At 41.6% G+C, this 14,632-nt stretch overlaps 1 protein-coding gene across 3 annotated transcripts in view; it reads left to right on the top strand.

Annotated features, from left to right (window-relative positions):
• Positions 1–7,672, top strand: part of LOC112071271 (NACHT, LRR and PYD domains-containing protein 1 homolog) — a 30,979-nt gene extending 23,307 nt beyond the window's left edge. Inside the window, exons 10-15 of one of the 3 annotated variants that reach the window (XR_011475802.1) lie at positions 4,560–4,643; positions 4,872–5,027; positions 5,597–5,752; positions 5,846–5,941; positions 6,048–6,388; positions 6,550–7,672. Coding sequence is in view for 2 of the 3 variants with exons in the window: in XM_070439325.1 (XP_070295426.1) it covers positions 4,560–4,643; positions 4,872–5,027; positions 5,597–5,752; positions 5,846–5,941; positions 6,048–6,231 (676 nt within the window). In the remaining variant the exon portion in view is untranslated. Of the gene's footprint in view, positions 1–4,559; positions 4,644–4,871; positions 5,753–5,845; positions 5,942–6,047; positions 6,389–6,549 lie in introns of those variants that run through there. The other 2 variants (XM_070439325.1, XM_070439326.1) reach the window with 2 other exon arrangements.
• The last annotated feature ends 6,960 nt before the right edge of the window (positions 7,673–14,632 follow it).

Below are 14,632 nucleotides of genomic sequence, written 5' to 3'. Positions count from 1 at the left end.
GCACATTGACTAGGTACCGGTACCCCCTGTATATAGCCTCGTATTCTATTGTGATATTTTTTATTATTTTGTACTTGAGTTTATTTGGTAAATATTTTCTTAACTCTTTCTTGCACTGCACTGTTGGTTAAAGGCTTGTAAGTCAGCATTCACGGTAAGGTCTACACACGTTGTATTGGGCGCATGTGACAAATAAAGTTTYATTTGAGGATGGACATAATGCTTCATGACAGTGTTATGAAGTGTATTTTCTACAAGTTATTCAAAATACAATGAAAAAAAATAAAACCTGTAYAGAATTCATTAAAACAACAACAAAGAATTTAACTCTAAAATCATATTTATTATTTATTGTCTTTTCCCTGCCAAGAAGTTTCCTTTTGTTTAAAAATGTTTGTTTCTGCAGCCTCCATCAAGGTCTTCACCTTCCCCCTGGATACAGCAGATGCATTACTTTCTCWAAAAAAATATAAGTAAAGAAATTCAAACAGAAATCTCATAATTAAAATTCCTCAAACATACAAGTATTAAACACCATTTTAAGGATGAACTTCTTGTTAATCCAATCACAGTGACTGATTTCAAAAAAGCTTTACGGCGAAAGGACACCATGCGATTATGTTAGGACAGCGCCTAGCAACAAAAACCATACAGACATTTTCCAGCCAAGGAGAAGACTCACAAAAGTCAGAAATAGCGATTAAATTAATCACTTACCTTTGATGATCTTCATCTGGTGGCACTCCCAGGACTCCATGTTACACAATAAATGTTAGTTTTGTTCAATAAATTCCCTCTTTATATCCAAATACCTCCGTTTTGTTCGCGCGTTTAGTTCAATAATCCAAAGGCACAAAGCGCGCTCACAACATCCAGACGAAAAGTCAAAAAAGTGCCATCAAAGGTCGTAGAAACATGTCAAACAATGTTTATAATCAATCCTTAGGATCTTTTTATCATAAATATTCAATAATATTTCAACCGGACAATACTGTTTTCATTAGAAAGGAAAGAGAACGAACGGCGCGCTCACGACCACGCGCGATAAACAACTCATGGCTTTCAGCTGAGCCACTTACTCTGAGTGSTCTTATTCTCTCCCCTTTCACAATAGAAGCCTTAAACAACTTCTAAAGACTGTTGACATCTACTGGAAGCCTTAGGAAGTGCAATCTGACCCCACAGACACTGGATACTGGATAGGCATTCACTTAAAAAACTACAAACTTTACAATTCCCACTTCCTGGTTGGATTTTTCTCAGGTTTTCGCCTGCCATATGAGTTCTGTTATACTCACAGACATTATTTTAACAGTTTTGGAAACTTTAGAGTGTTTTCTATCCAAATCTACCAATATATGCATATCCTAGCTTCTGTGCCTGAGTAACAGGCAGTTTACTCTGGGCATGCMTTTCATCCAAACTTCCCAATGCTGCCCCCTATCCCAATGAAGTTTTAAAGAAGGATCTTTAAGCCTTGAGACAATTGAGATATGGCTTGTGTATGTGTGCCATTCAGAGGGTGAATGAGCAAGACAAAACATGTAAGTGCCTTTGAACGGGGTATGTTAGTAGGTGCCAGGCGCACCGGTTTGTGTCAAGAACTGCAACGCTGCTGAGTTTTTCACACAACAGTTTCCCATGTGTATCAAGAATGGTTCACCACCCCAAGGACATCCAGCCAACTTGACACAACTGTGGGAAGCGTTGGAGTCAACATGCGCTTTCGACACCTTGTAGAGTCCATGCCCTGACGAATTGAGGCTGTCCTTGGGCAAAGGGAGGGGGGGGGGTTGTAATTCAATATTAGGAAGGTGTTCCTAATATTTGGTAGATTATAGCAGTATCAAACAACACTTTCGCACATTCTCAAATACATTACAATCACGTTTTCTCAACGTTTTCATGACATACTGTAGCTAAAGCTAGCTCTCAACTATGCATGTCGCTAGCTAGCTAATAGTTAGCTACCATGTAGTTAGTGTTTGTTTAGCTAACGTTAGCTACGTAACCCTGTCACTAACGCCTCGATCAAATCAAATCAAATTTATTCATATAGCCCTTCGTACATCAGCTGATATCTCAAAGTGCTGTACAGAAACCCAGCCTAAAACCCCAAACAGCAAGCAATGCAGGTGTAGAAGCACGGTGGCTAGGAAAAACTCCCTAGAGATCAGACCAACAGCGTCATTGCGTTTTGGTATAACAGAAGCACGTTCATTTCCAAAGGAACGCTGCGTTTGCCCTGCAGCATTGCGTTGCAGAGGCCGTTGCAGTACTTTCTAAATAGTAGAAAAAAAGTGAATGTTGAACTGTTGTTACACACACATCCAGTACAACTGTTGGATTACAAGCTGAAAAAAGTTTGACTGCAGAATGTATTACGCAGCATTGATGCGATGACACTGCCGGTCTGATCGCTGAGCAAAGATGGCGGTGTGCAAAACAACTATGATTTATTGGGGTAACAGTACATCTGATTCACTACATACTGTATACAGTGCTAATTGTCCAAACAAATTATAGAACAGGCCTGTGTATTAATAAATGAAAACCCAACTCTGCAAGCATTAGAACGTCAAAATACGATCGTTGACCAGCGAAACTCCATATTTGGTGATCAACTAATGTATTTTGACATTATAACGCTTGCGGAGCTGGTGAATGGGAGTTTGAACTGAGCTTGTTGGGCGTTAGAGAGGTCTCTAATGCACAGTTACTGGTTCAGCGCTGAATTAGCTAGCTAATGTTAGCGGTTAGCATGCAACTGTTAGATACACATTTAATGAAAAGTAACCTTCTAAAATAGATATAATTTMTGTCAATACACTTAATATGAGCAACCGTTTGTTTAAAAAATAACTAAAACCATTTAAAAGCCAAAATCCCAGACGCCATCTTGTCTCCTTGGCTTACATGCAAAGTTAGTTAGCTTAGCTGGGTTAGACTCATACGAAGGAGAAAATATCACACGTTTTTTCACTCGAATCAAAACACTTATACATCAAAATTACCAGAAAACTCACAATAATCACAATCAAAAAATCACAAGAATCACAAGAATGGCTTCAGATCAAAGTCTACATTGAGACCAAAGAGAGCAAGGGTCTTTAAATGAAAGATCCAGACAGCCTCTCGTTTTAACAGTAAATTGTCGAGGTATAACTTGTCCTTGTGTTAGAAATTATGTGGGTAAAACAAAGCGCYAATTAAAAGTACGAATCTCGAAGCATCGTAGCACCATTAGGTGCAAAAACTCGACTTACCCAGTTGCGGCCCATTTTTTGAAGGCAAACCACTCGATTTCGTCCCTACATTATATCGGCATCGAACATGTCACCCTCCCTAGGACAGGGGGTGACCTKGACAATTTATTGTTAAAACGAGAGGCTGCCTGGATCTTTCATTTAAAGACCCTTAACGTAGACTTTGATCTGAAGCCATTCTTGTGATTATGGTGATTTTGCTATTCATTGTAAGTGTTTGTAGGGCTATGTAGCCAAATTGTATCTATGATCGTATGCTATCCATTCGTGTGTATTGTATGTTATTTTTATATCTGAGAATTAACCAAAGATATCAGGCCACACCCGGCCATGAGTACAGACGCCTGTGTGTTTCTTTTGACACTATATAAACTAGTCACCCTGCAGTGTTTGTCATTATACCCTGATGAAGACAGCTTGTCTGTCGAAACGTTGGATATTAGGTTATTCAATTATTGCATCTGAGCAGTGTGCGGCTCTCCTTTAATTTTTCAAGTGTTCTACTCCTCTAGCCAGCACCTCGCCTAAACAGGTGTTCTACTCCGCTAGCCAGCACCTTGCCTAAACAGGTGTGCGTTTCTTTCGCCTCCAGATTATGTCAGCTGTTATTTCGCCTCCAGATTATGTCAACTGTTATTTCACCTCCAGATTATGTCAGTTGTTATTTCACCTCCAGATTATGTCAGCTGATATTTCACCTCCAGATTATGTCAACTGTTATTTCACCTCCAGATTATGTCAGCTGTTATTTCGCCTCCAGATTATGTCAGTTGTTATTTCACCTCCAGATTATGTCAATTGTTATTTCGCCTCCAGATTATGTCAGCTGTTATTTCACCTCCAGATTATGTCAGTTGTTATTTCGCCTCCAGATTATGTCAGCTGTTATGACATATTATATGGTGTCAAATAAAGGGTTAGCTAAAATTATATCACAAATAAACAACAGTTTAATGTTCCAGATAATATAAGGCTAGTGAAGTAAATCAGGAGCCTAGTGGTTAAAGGCGGGTAGCCTAGTGGTTAGAGCGTTGGGTCAGTAACCGAAAGGTTGCTGGATCGAATCCCCGAGCTGACAAGGTAAAAATCTGTCATTCTGCCCCTGAGCAAGGCAGTTAACCCACTCTTCCCCGGGTGCCCGAAAACGTGGATGTCAATTAAGGCAGCCCCCTGCACCACTCTGATTCAGAGGGGTTGGGTTAAATGCGGAAGACACATTTCAATTGAAGGCATTCAACTGACTAGGTATCCCCCTTCCCCTAAATAAAGATGTTTCTCTTCTCTTGATGACAGCTTGTCTGTGAGCTATGTGGCTGACCTATCAGATACTGATGTGGATGACCTGAGTGCAATCATCCACCCTGTAGACAAGTTAAGGTGAGGGAGTCTAGATTATACTTCATAAATATTAGCACATTTCAAATACCTAACATCTATCATGAACCTTTACATTTGACTTGTGAGTTGCATTACATGTCATTTACAAACCCTTGATATTTGTCATGCTGAACTATGCTCATCATACTGTATGTTGCCAGACAGTGAATCATCATGTGTACAAGATTTAATGATTTAGATTTAATGAAAATGTACCTTGGATTTCAGGCTCCGCTTTCAACACCAAGAATTATATGGATGGCACGCAGCGAGTGAAGGTTTACACTCCCAGATATCACTCAGAGGGATTGAAATTACCCTCTACGGCYATCCTGTATTCGACTGGAGAACGTTATTTCAGCTAGTTCCCTCTCTGGGGCAACAGTAAGAACTTCTGTCCTCAATAACATTTATCCCGTACACACACACACACACACGCACATGCACACACACACACGGCCGGGTTTCAATCCAAGGTGCGTTATAGGGCACCTCACTAGACGGCTGACAATGCACCTTTTACATGAAGGTAATTTGCGCTTGAGTGTTTATCATGAATGAATGGCTGTAAAATGACCTATAGAAGGGCACTGCTCTATAACGCACCTTGGATTGAATCCGGGCCGTAGTGTATAGGGCTCCCGAGTGGTGCAGCGGTTTAAGGCACTGCATCTCAGTGCTAGAGGCGTCACTACAGACCCTGGTTCGATGCCAGGCTGTATCACAACCGGCCATGATTGGGAGTCCCATAAGGCGGCGCACAATTGCCCAGCGTCGTCCGGTGGGCCGTRGTTGTAAAATAAGAATTTGTTCTTAACTGACTTGCCTAGTTAAATAAATCAAAAACTCTCTTACATAGCTGCACAGAAACATACACACATGAGAGTATTTGCTTTAACATGACGAGAGTCTGTGTCTGTCTATTTTTGTGTCATATGAATGACCTCTGCCAGTCCAGAGTGGGATGAGCATGTTGAAGCACTGATCTCGCTGCTACACTCTCAAACCTCTCTGGAGGACATCAGTCTGTATGTGAACAGCGTGACAGAGAGGTGTGCTGCCAGTGTAGTCAGTCTGAGCCAGGCCTGTCCAAACCTGAGGATGATATCGTGAGTACAACATACTCTCTGTGTCGTCTGTGTTCATATTTGTTTCAGTATAACTGTTCAACTAATGTTTCCTCTATTCTCTTCCGTTCTTAGCCTTCATGTAGTTGAACACGGTTTGTTATTGGAGGAAGTATTACAACACTTACGTGCATCAAAGAGGCACCCAGATTGCCGGGTACTTGTCGCCGGGTATGGATGTACTGTTTTGTATTGTGTCAGTTAGCTGACATAAACCAAATCATCAGCTGATCTCTTCAGATGCGGTGCTAATCATCATTGGTGTAATCCTCTGCAGGTGGAGATGCAGGAAGCCTGCTGACAAGTGCACAGGCCGGAAGGACTGGAGTCTCTGTTGTGATGACTCTGTTAGGCTCACTCTACGAGGAGAAACATTCACAGAGAATGTGATAAGGCATGGGAAGGAAAGTGATAGGCCTAGTGTTCACCCTAAGAGTAATAAATGGTGTGTTGTTGCCTAGTGACCACAATGAAGACAACAGAGATGGTGTGTTGTTGCCTAGTGACCATGATGAAGACAACAGAGATGGTGTGTTGTTGCCTAGTGACCACGATGAAGATAACAGAGATGGTGTGTTGTTGTCTAGTGACCACGATGAAGACAACAGAGATGGTGTGGTGTTGCCTAGTGACCACAATGAAGACAACAGAGATGGTGTGTTGTTGCCTAGTGATCACGATGAAGACAACAGAGATGGTGTGTTGTTGCCTAGTGACCACGATGAAGACAAAAAGAGTGTGTTGTTCATGTGACCACGGATGAGACAGAGATGGTGGAGAAACACAGCGTACAAGAGGACAAAGAACACAGAGATGGTGAGAAACACAGCATACAAAGGGACAAAGACAACAGAGATGGTGAGAAACACAGCATACAAGAGGTAAAAGACAACAGAGATGGTGAGAAACACAGCATACAAGAGGACAAAGACAACAGAGATGGTGAGAAACACAGCATACAAGAGGTAAAGACAACAGAGATGGTGAGAAACACAGCATACAGAGAGCAGAACAAAGGACAACAGAGATGGTGAGAAACACAGCATACAAGAGGTAAAAAGACAAACAGAGGATGGTGAGAAACACAGCATACAGAGGACAAAGACCAACAGAGATGGTGAGAAACACAGCATACCAAGAGGACAAGACAACAGAGATGGTGAGAAACACAGCATACAAGAGGTAAAAGACCAACAGAGATGTGGAGAAAACACAGCATACAAGAGACAACGAACAACAGAGATGGTGAGAAACACAGCATAAAGAGTAAAAGACAACAGAGATGGTGAGAAACACAGCATACAAGAGGTAAAAGACAACAGAGATGGTGAGAAACACAGCATACAAGAGGACAAAGACAAGAGTGAAGATACATACCTTTGATCCACTTAGATTTGGACTGATACTAACTAGACATACTGGACATGTTTTGGGTTTTTAGTTTTTTTTTCAAAATGGAACTTTAGATTTTAGAATTACTACAAGATAATTTTGCCAAATTGGACAGGGAAGCACAAGACTTTAGCATACAGACTGCTACACCACCCAAGGTGAATCAATCCCCCATCATCTCCTCCTCTTGCTCTCTCTAGCTCTCTTTGTCTCTCTTCCCTCTCTCTCTGTCACACCCTTACACACGTTTGAATCTGACCTGTGCCAATCGTGGTCCATAGGGTCCTGTTAAAATATAGTGCACTSCATAGGGAATAGGGTGYCATTTGGGACCCGTYTCTGTACRGGTTAGCATTTCATATATTTAATCTTACTCTGTCTCTAAAAATGAAATAAGGAGGTTTTATCCTTGTTCTTATGAAAGCTGTCTTTTTATTTTTTGTAATACTGTGGAAAAATAATGACATACAATTTGAAAAAATATTGAATAAAAATAAAAATGAAAACACATTTCAGTAATATATTTGTGTTTTTTTCTTAAAGAAGAACCGTTATACAGGAGGAGCATTACTGAATGAGAAGCCCATAGTGACAATAATACAGGAAACAGTCCTATTGGAACAATGACAGAATAGAAAATAACAGGATTGGGAATGAATTATATGGAGGAAATACACTCACTCAGACATGCACATGCTCACCCACACCCACTACAGGTGGGAGGAGCTATCGGAGAACAGACTCATTCTAATGTCTGGAATGGAATTAATGGAACGGAGTCAAACAAGGTTTCCGTATATTTGATTTGTTTGATACCGTTACATTCATTCTATTCCAGCCATTACAATGAGCCTGTCCTCCTATACCTCCGCCCACCCACCTCCACTGGTGTACACACATACAGTGCCCCAGGTCCCATTACAATGAGCCTGTCCTCCTATCCCTCCGCCCACCCACCTCCACTGGTGCACACACATACAGTGCCCCAGGTCCCATAGTACTATAGTCAAGCACTACTTTTTGATTAGGGCTCTGGTCAGCACTATATTGGGAATACAGATGTAGTTTCTAATTTGATCACTCTTATTGCTGGGAATTTTCCTGCACAGCAGAAAATGCAAACCTGTCGTGTATTTGAGGTTAAAAAGACTACTAAAGTTTGTAATTTCCACTTTAAAATGTCTGACTTGATTTGCCCCAACGAAAAAATTATCAACCCTTACAAAAAATGTCCAATAACTATAATCCACATAATAATTCCCATTTCCTGTTGCTGCAGGATTATTTTCCTGCTGTAGCAAACTGGCTCAAATTAAGATCCTACACATATAGGATTCCATTTGTGTCAATCGTGGACATTTTTGGAGCCCTCTGTTAACTCAACAGCGGCATAAAGAATGATTGGACTCAGTCGGCTCATTCTTCATGTCCTATGGCCACATGATGGCTCCATGATTACATCCCAAATGGCATCCTATTCCTTATATAGGGCCACGGTTTTGACCAGGGCCCATAGGATTTTGGACAGAATTATTGCACTTGGTAAGGAATAGGGTACAATTTATGACACAACCAGTCACTCTCTCTCTCAGTCTCTCCATCTTTCGCTTTCCCCATGTTTTCACAGCCCAACGTCCCCTTTCTACACACACACACACACACACACTGATCAAAACACCAGGGTCAGAGGTCACGCATACACACAGTTGTACTGTAAACACAAATGGCTGCTGCATTGGTTTGTCTGCTTTGTTCATTTCCGTTGTTTTGTCTTTTGACTCCCATTAGATTAGAGATTCATAACACAACATAGCCGGGATTCAATCCAAGGTGTGTTGTGAAGCAAAACATACTTTTAAAATGTATTAATACGCTCAAACTATACACTCATTTATCGTGAATCCAATCGCAGCGAGCATCTGGGAAAATGCCTTTACACTKGTGCGCTGCTCTCTAAGGCTCCTGGGATTGAATCCCGGCCTGAGACTGCTACCAAACAACATCTGTAAATCAGTCCTGGTCAGAGATAGCAGAGAACAGCTCAGAGCACCTTAGTACTGTCCACTGAGACCTGGGTTAGGCCTGGGTAGGATAGACATTTATCCCATCTGGTGTGGCCTAATTGTGCATTCATTTTGGCCATGTAAGTGTATCACCACTCCCTTTGTCTGAGGCTAGTCCCAAATGGCACACTATTCCATACATAGTGCACTACTATTCACCAGATTCCTATGGGCCCTGGTGGAAAGCAGTGCACTATATAGGGAATAGGTTGGCCTTGACCCCCGTTACATACACACAGAGGCCTACACAGACAACAAGTAAACGATACAGGACGTGTATAAAAGTTTAAACACCCTAGTGTCACCTTCATTGGTGACATAATAACACCATGAATATAATATGACAACTATAATACTGACGTCACATGTGGAAGGCATTTGATGAAATGATAAAAGGATGGATGAGGAAGAACAAGATTGGAAGGAGTTTATGAAGGAAGTCATATCTTTTGAACAGAGGGCCAACCTGTCAAACAGACGTTTATTTACAGCTAGCTATAATCTCTAATCAACTCCTATGTTTTCATCTGGGAGAAAAGGTGAGATCTGGAAGAAATGGTGAGATCTGGGAGAAAAGGTGAGATCTGGGAGAAAAAGGTGAGAGATGGAGAGACAAATAGGTGAGAAGGGAGAAAAGGGTGGATTGGAGAAGAGGTGAGATCTGCGGAGAAAAAGTGGGATCTGGGCGAGAAAGGTGAGATTGGGAGAAAAGTGAGATCTTGAAAAGTAGATCTGGGATGGAAAAGTTTGTGTGGTGTTTAGAGATTGAAAGGAGAATAGAAGGTCGGGAGAAAGTGGATCTGGAGAAAGAAGAGATGTGAGATCTGGAAGAAAAGTGATCGGAGAAGGATCGGGAAAAGAAAGTTGTGAGATCTGGAAGAAATGGTGATGAGATCTGGAGAATGAATGGAAGAGTGAGATTGGAGAAATTGGTGAGATATGGCAAGAAAGGTGAGATCTGGGAGAAGGTGAGATTGGATAGAAAGGTGTATAGAAGTAAACTAAAAGGAAGCTTTCAGAGATCCAAAGAGATCAACAGAGATCAAAGAGGAGTTCGAACACTCTGGATGCGTGGTTGCAGCAACATTATAGTTACAAAAAGTCGAACCTATCCTAATATAGGGTGGTGTAAACTCATTCCACGGAGGGGCTAGTGTCTGCAGGTTTTGTTTTTCCTTTCATAAAGCCCTAGACAACCAGGTGTGGGAGTTCCTAAACTAATATAGTGATGTTAATTCAATCAATCAAGTACAAGGAGGAGCGAAAACCGCAGACACCTCGGCCCCCCGTGGAATGAGTTGTGACCTCTGTGGCACTATATAGTGGACTACAGTTTGACGAAGGACCCAGGTAGGGCTCTCATAAGAAGTAGCGACTATGATATAAGTTGAAGTGGAAGTTTACGTACACTTAGTTGGAGTCATTAAACTTGTTTTTTCAACCACTCCACAAATTTTTGTTAAACAACGATAGTTTTGGCAAGTCAGTTAGGACATTACTTGTGCATGCACAAGTACTTTTTCCAACAATTGTTTACAGACAGATTATTTCACTTGATAATTTCACTGTATCACAATTCAGTGCTTAGAAGTTTACATACACTAAGTTGACTGTGTTAAACAGCTTGGAAAATTCCAGAAAATTATGTCATGGCTTTAGAACTTCTGATAGGATATTGACATAATTTGAGTCATGGAGGTGTAACCTGTGGTGTATTTCAAGCCTACATTCAAACTCTGTGCCTCTTGCTTGACACCATGGGAAATCAAAAGAAATCAGCTAAGACCTCAGAAAAAGAAATGTAGACCTCCACAAGTGGTGGTTGGTTCATCCACAGTGGTGGCTGGTTCATCATTGGAGCAATTTCAAACGACTGAGGTACCAGCGTTAGACGCAAGCATAAACACCATGGACCACGCGCCGTCATAGCGCTCAGAAGGAGACGCATTTTGTTCCTAGAGATAACACTTGGTGCGAAAAAGTGCAAATTAATTCAGAACCACAGCAAAGGACCTTCTGAAGATGCTGGAGGCACAGGTATAAAAGTATCTTACAGTTATATCCAGAGTAAAACAAGTCCTATATCAACAACCTGAAAGGCCGCTCAGCAAGGAAGAAGCCACTGCGTCCAAAACCGCCATAAAAAAGCCAGACTACGGTGCAATTGCACATGGGGACAAAGATCGTACTTTTGGAGAATGTCTCTGGTCTCGATGAAACAAAAATAAGAACTGTTGGCCATAATGACAACGTTATGTTTGAGGAAAAAGGGGGAGCTTGCAAGCCGAAGAACACCATCCCAACCGGTGAAGCACGGGGGTGCGAGCATCATGTTGTGGGGGCTTTGTGCAGGAGGACTGTGCACTTCACAAAATAGATGGCATCATGAAAGAGGGAAACTTATGGATATATTGAAGGAACATCTCAAGACATCAGTCAGGAAGTTAAAGCTTGGTCGCAAATGGGTCTTCCAAATGACAATGACCCCAAAGTTGAGGCAAAATGGCTTAAGGACAACAAAGTCAAGGTTATGGAGTGCATCAAAAGCCCTGACCTCAATCCTATTGAAAATTTGTGGCAGAACTGAAAAAGCATGTGTGAGCAAGGAAGCCTACAAACCTGACTCAGTTACACCAGCTCGTCAGAGAGGAATGACGAAAAATTCACCCAACTTATTGCGGAAGCTTGTGGGAAGGCTACCCGAAACGTTTGACCCAAGTTAAACAATTTAAAGGCAAGGCTACAAATACTAATTGAGTGTATGGTAAACTTCTGACCCACGTGGAATGTGATGAAGAAATAGAAGCTGAAATAAATCCTTCTCTCTACTATATTCTGACATTTAATTCTTGAAAGTAGTGCTGATCCTAACTGACCTAAGACAGTGAATTTTATACTAGGATTAAATGTCAGGAATTGTGAAAAACTGAGTTTAAATGTTTTTGGCTAAGGTGTATGGTACTTCCAAACTGTCAACTGTATAATTTATTTTTGTTATTAACCTTTTATTATAACTAGGCAAGTCAGTTAAGAACAAATTCTTATTTACAATGACGGCTACCCCGGCCAAACCCGGACGATGCTTGGGCATTGTCGCTGCCCCATATGGACATCCAATCACAGCCAGGTGTGATACAGACTGATCAAACCAGGACCGTAGTGACGCCTCTTGCACTGAGATGCAGTGCCTTAGACTGTCTCCACTCGGGAGCCCATATAAGAAATAGGGCACAAAGATCATATGTTATGTTGGGTTCTATATGTATTCTATGCATTAGCGCACCTATTTAGGACAGTCCACAGTAGAGTGCTGAACCGGCCCTACTGATGACGCTTCACCTCTTTCCTCAGCATGAGTTCTTTCCTGCCTGCGCTAAACAGCACTCTATTCCTATGTAGTTCACTACTTTTGACCAGAGCCCAGTAGTGCACAACATAGGGAATAGGATGCTGTTTGGGACGGAACCCTGTTTCATGACTACCCACAAACTCCTCTCCACAGAGGAGATTACAACTGCATATGTGAAGTCAACTCAAAATGTTGTCAACGTACCTAAGTTAAATAATGATGGTAGAATAGCATGATCAGAGTTTAACTCACAGTACAGAGCTACTGGTGTAGGCCTTCACATACACCACTATAGAGCACTGTGCCCAATACCAGATGGGGTAAAGCAAAGTACCAAATATTATATATACGTACAGGCCCACTGACAGACAGTACCCAGATTGGTCACTCAGCACCAAGCAAAAAGTGTACCATTGCCAGCATCAAAATACAAGTAGAGTAATTTTTTTTAGTTCCCCCAAGAGCCCTTGATGCTTTAGTTTCAAGACTACACCATCATGACTACACTCCAAAAGGCACCCTATTCCCTATATAGTGCACTACTTTTGAACAAGAGCCCTAATGGTGAGGCCAGTGAGTCCATAGGGTCTGCTCAAAAGTCCTGCCGATATATAGGGGACAGTGGTGCCATTTGGGACGCAGCCCTAGTTACAACAACAAACATGAACAGATAGGAAACTCAGTGAATGAACATGCACAGAAGCCTCAGAAAGAACTCAACAGTGAATGAACCGGACACAGAAGCCTCAGAACAGAAACTCAACAGTGAAGAACCTGGACACAGAAGCCTCAGAACAGAAACTCAACAGTGAATAACCTGGACACAGAAGCTCAGAACAGAAACTCAACAGTGAATGAACTGCACACAGAAGCCTCAGAACAGAAACTCAACAGTGAATGAACCTGGACACAGAAGCTCAGAACAGAAAACTCAAACAGTGAGATGAACCTGGACACAGAAGCCTCAGAATAGAAACTCAACGTGAATGAACCTGGAGACACATGGAAGCCTCAGAATAGAAACTCAACAGTGAGAACCTGGACACAGAAGCCTCAGATAGAAAACTCAACAGTGAATGAAACTGGACACAGAAGCCTCAGAACAGAAACTCAAAGTGATGAACCTGGCACAGAAGCCTCAGAACAGAAACTCAACAGTGATGAACCTGGAAACAGAAGTGATGTCACCCAAACCTCTGAACCTTTGGTCTGCAAACCTTTATAAAATACTATAAAACTTTTCTGAAATGTGTTGTTTTTGCCTCTGTGTTCTTCTATTTAGGTATAAATATGGGCAAGAGATCTACTCTACTTTCAAGTGACAGAGACAAATACAATAATATATGAGGGTGGGGGGGGGAGGGTTCGGGGGAATATCCTGTACAACTGTAAAAGATTCCATTTTATACAAAAATTTCGTTTTCCCCTTCCCAAACACACCATATTGACCTCAGATGAGTGAAATGTGGGTGTGAGATATGAATATTGGCGATTGAGATAGAGAAAATACAGAGGATGAGGAAGAAGCCATTTGAGAATCTGCTACAGTTTCCCTATAGGTGCCTACATCACGCTAAGTGGTATACTGTATACAAAACCTATTTCATTGTCCATACAGTCACACATACCTCCACTGTTAATGAGAGTAAGAGTTAACTACGTTGACTATGGAGAACGTACTCAGTGTTACATGAGAGAGTTACCACTGTTACGATGGAAGGAGTTACTCCTAGTTACGCAGGAGAAGAGAGTCACCGTCATTTACCATGGTTAAGAGTTTACATCTGTTACGATGGAGAGGGTACTCACTAGTTAACGATGGAAGAAGTTACTCACGATTTCGATGGTGTTCAAGTCAAGACAAGGTATTGCAGTTCCTATTTGCAGATGTCTAATCGCATATTTGGTGGTGTGGCTGTTATAGACAGGATGCATTTGGAGTTGTCCAAGCGCACCTACCAATAGTGAATAGTTTAGACGCAGAGTTATGAAGTTCTTCAAAGTTAGTTTGCACTACAGTGGGAATGCTGGGTGAATTTGGGAACAGCCATATTTCCG

The sequence above is a fragment of the Salvelinus sp. IW2-2015 genome, unplaced genomic scaffold, assembly GCF_002910315.2.
Source record: "Salvelinus sp. IW2-2015 unplaced genomic scaffold, ASM291031v2 Un_scaffold1566, whole genome shotgun sequence".
Lineage (NCBI taxonomy): Eukaryota > Metazoa > Chordata > Actinopteri > Salmoniformes > Salmonidae > Salvelinus > Salvelinus sp. IW2-2015.
Note: the sequence above shows the minus strand (reverse complement) of the source record. Positions and strands in the feature narration are given on the sequence as shown.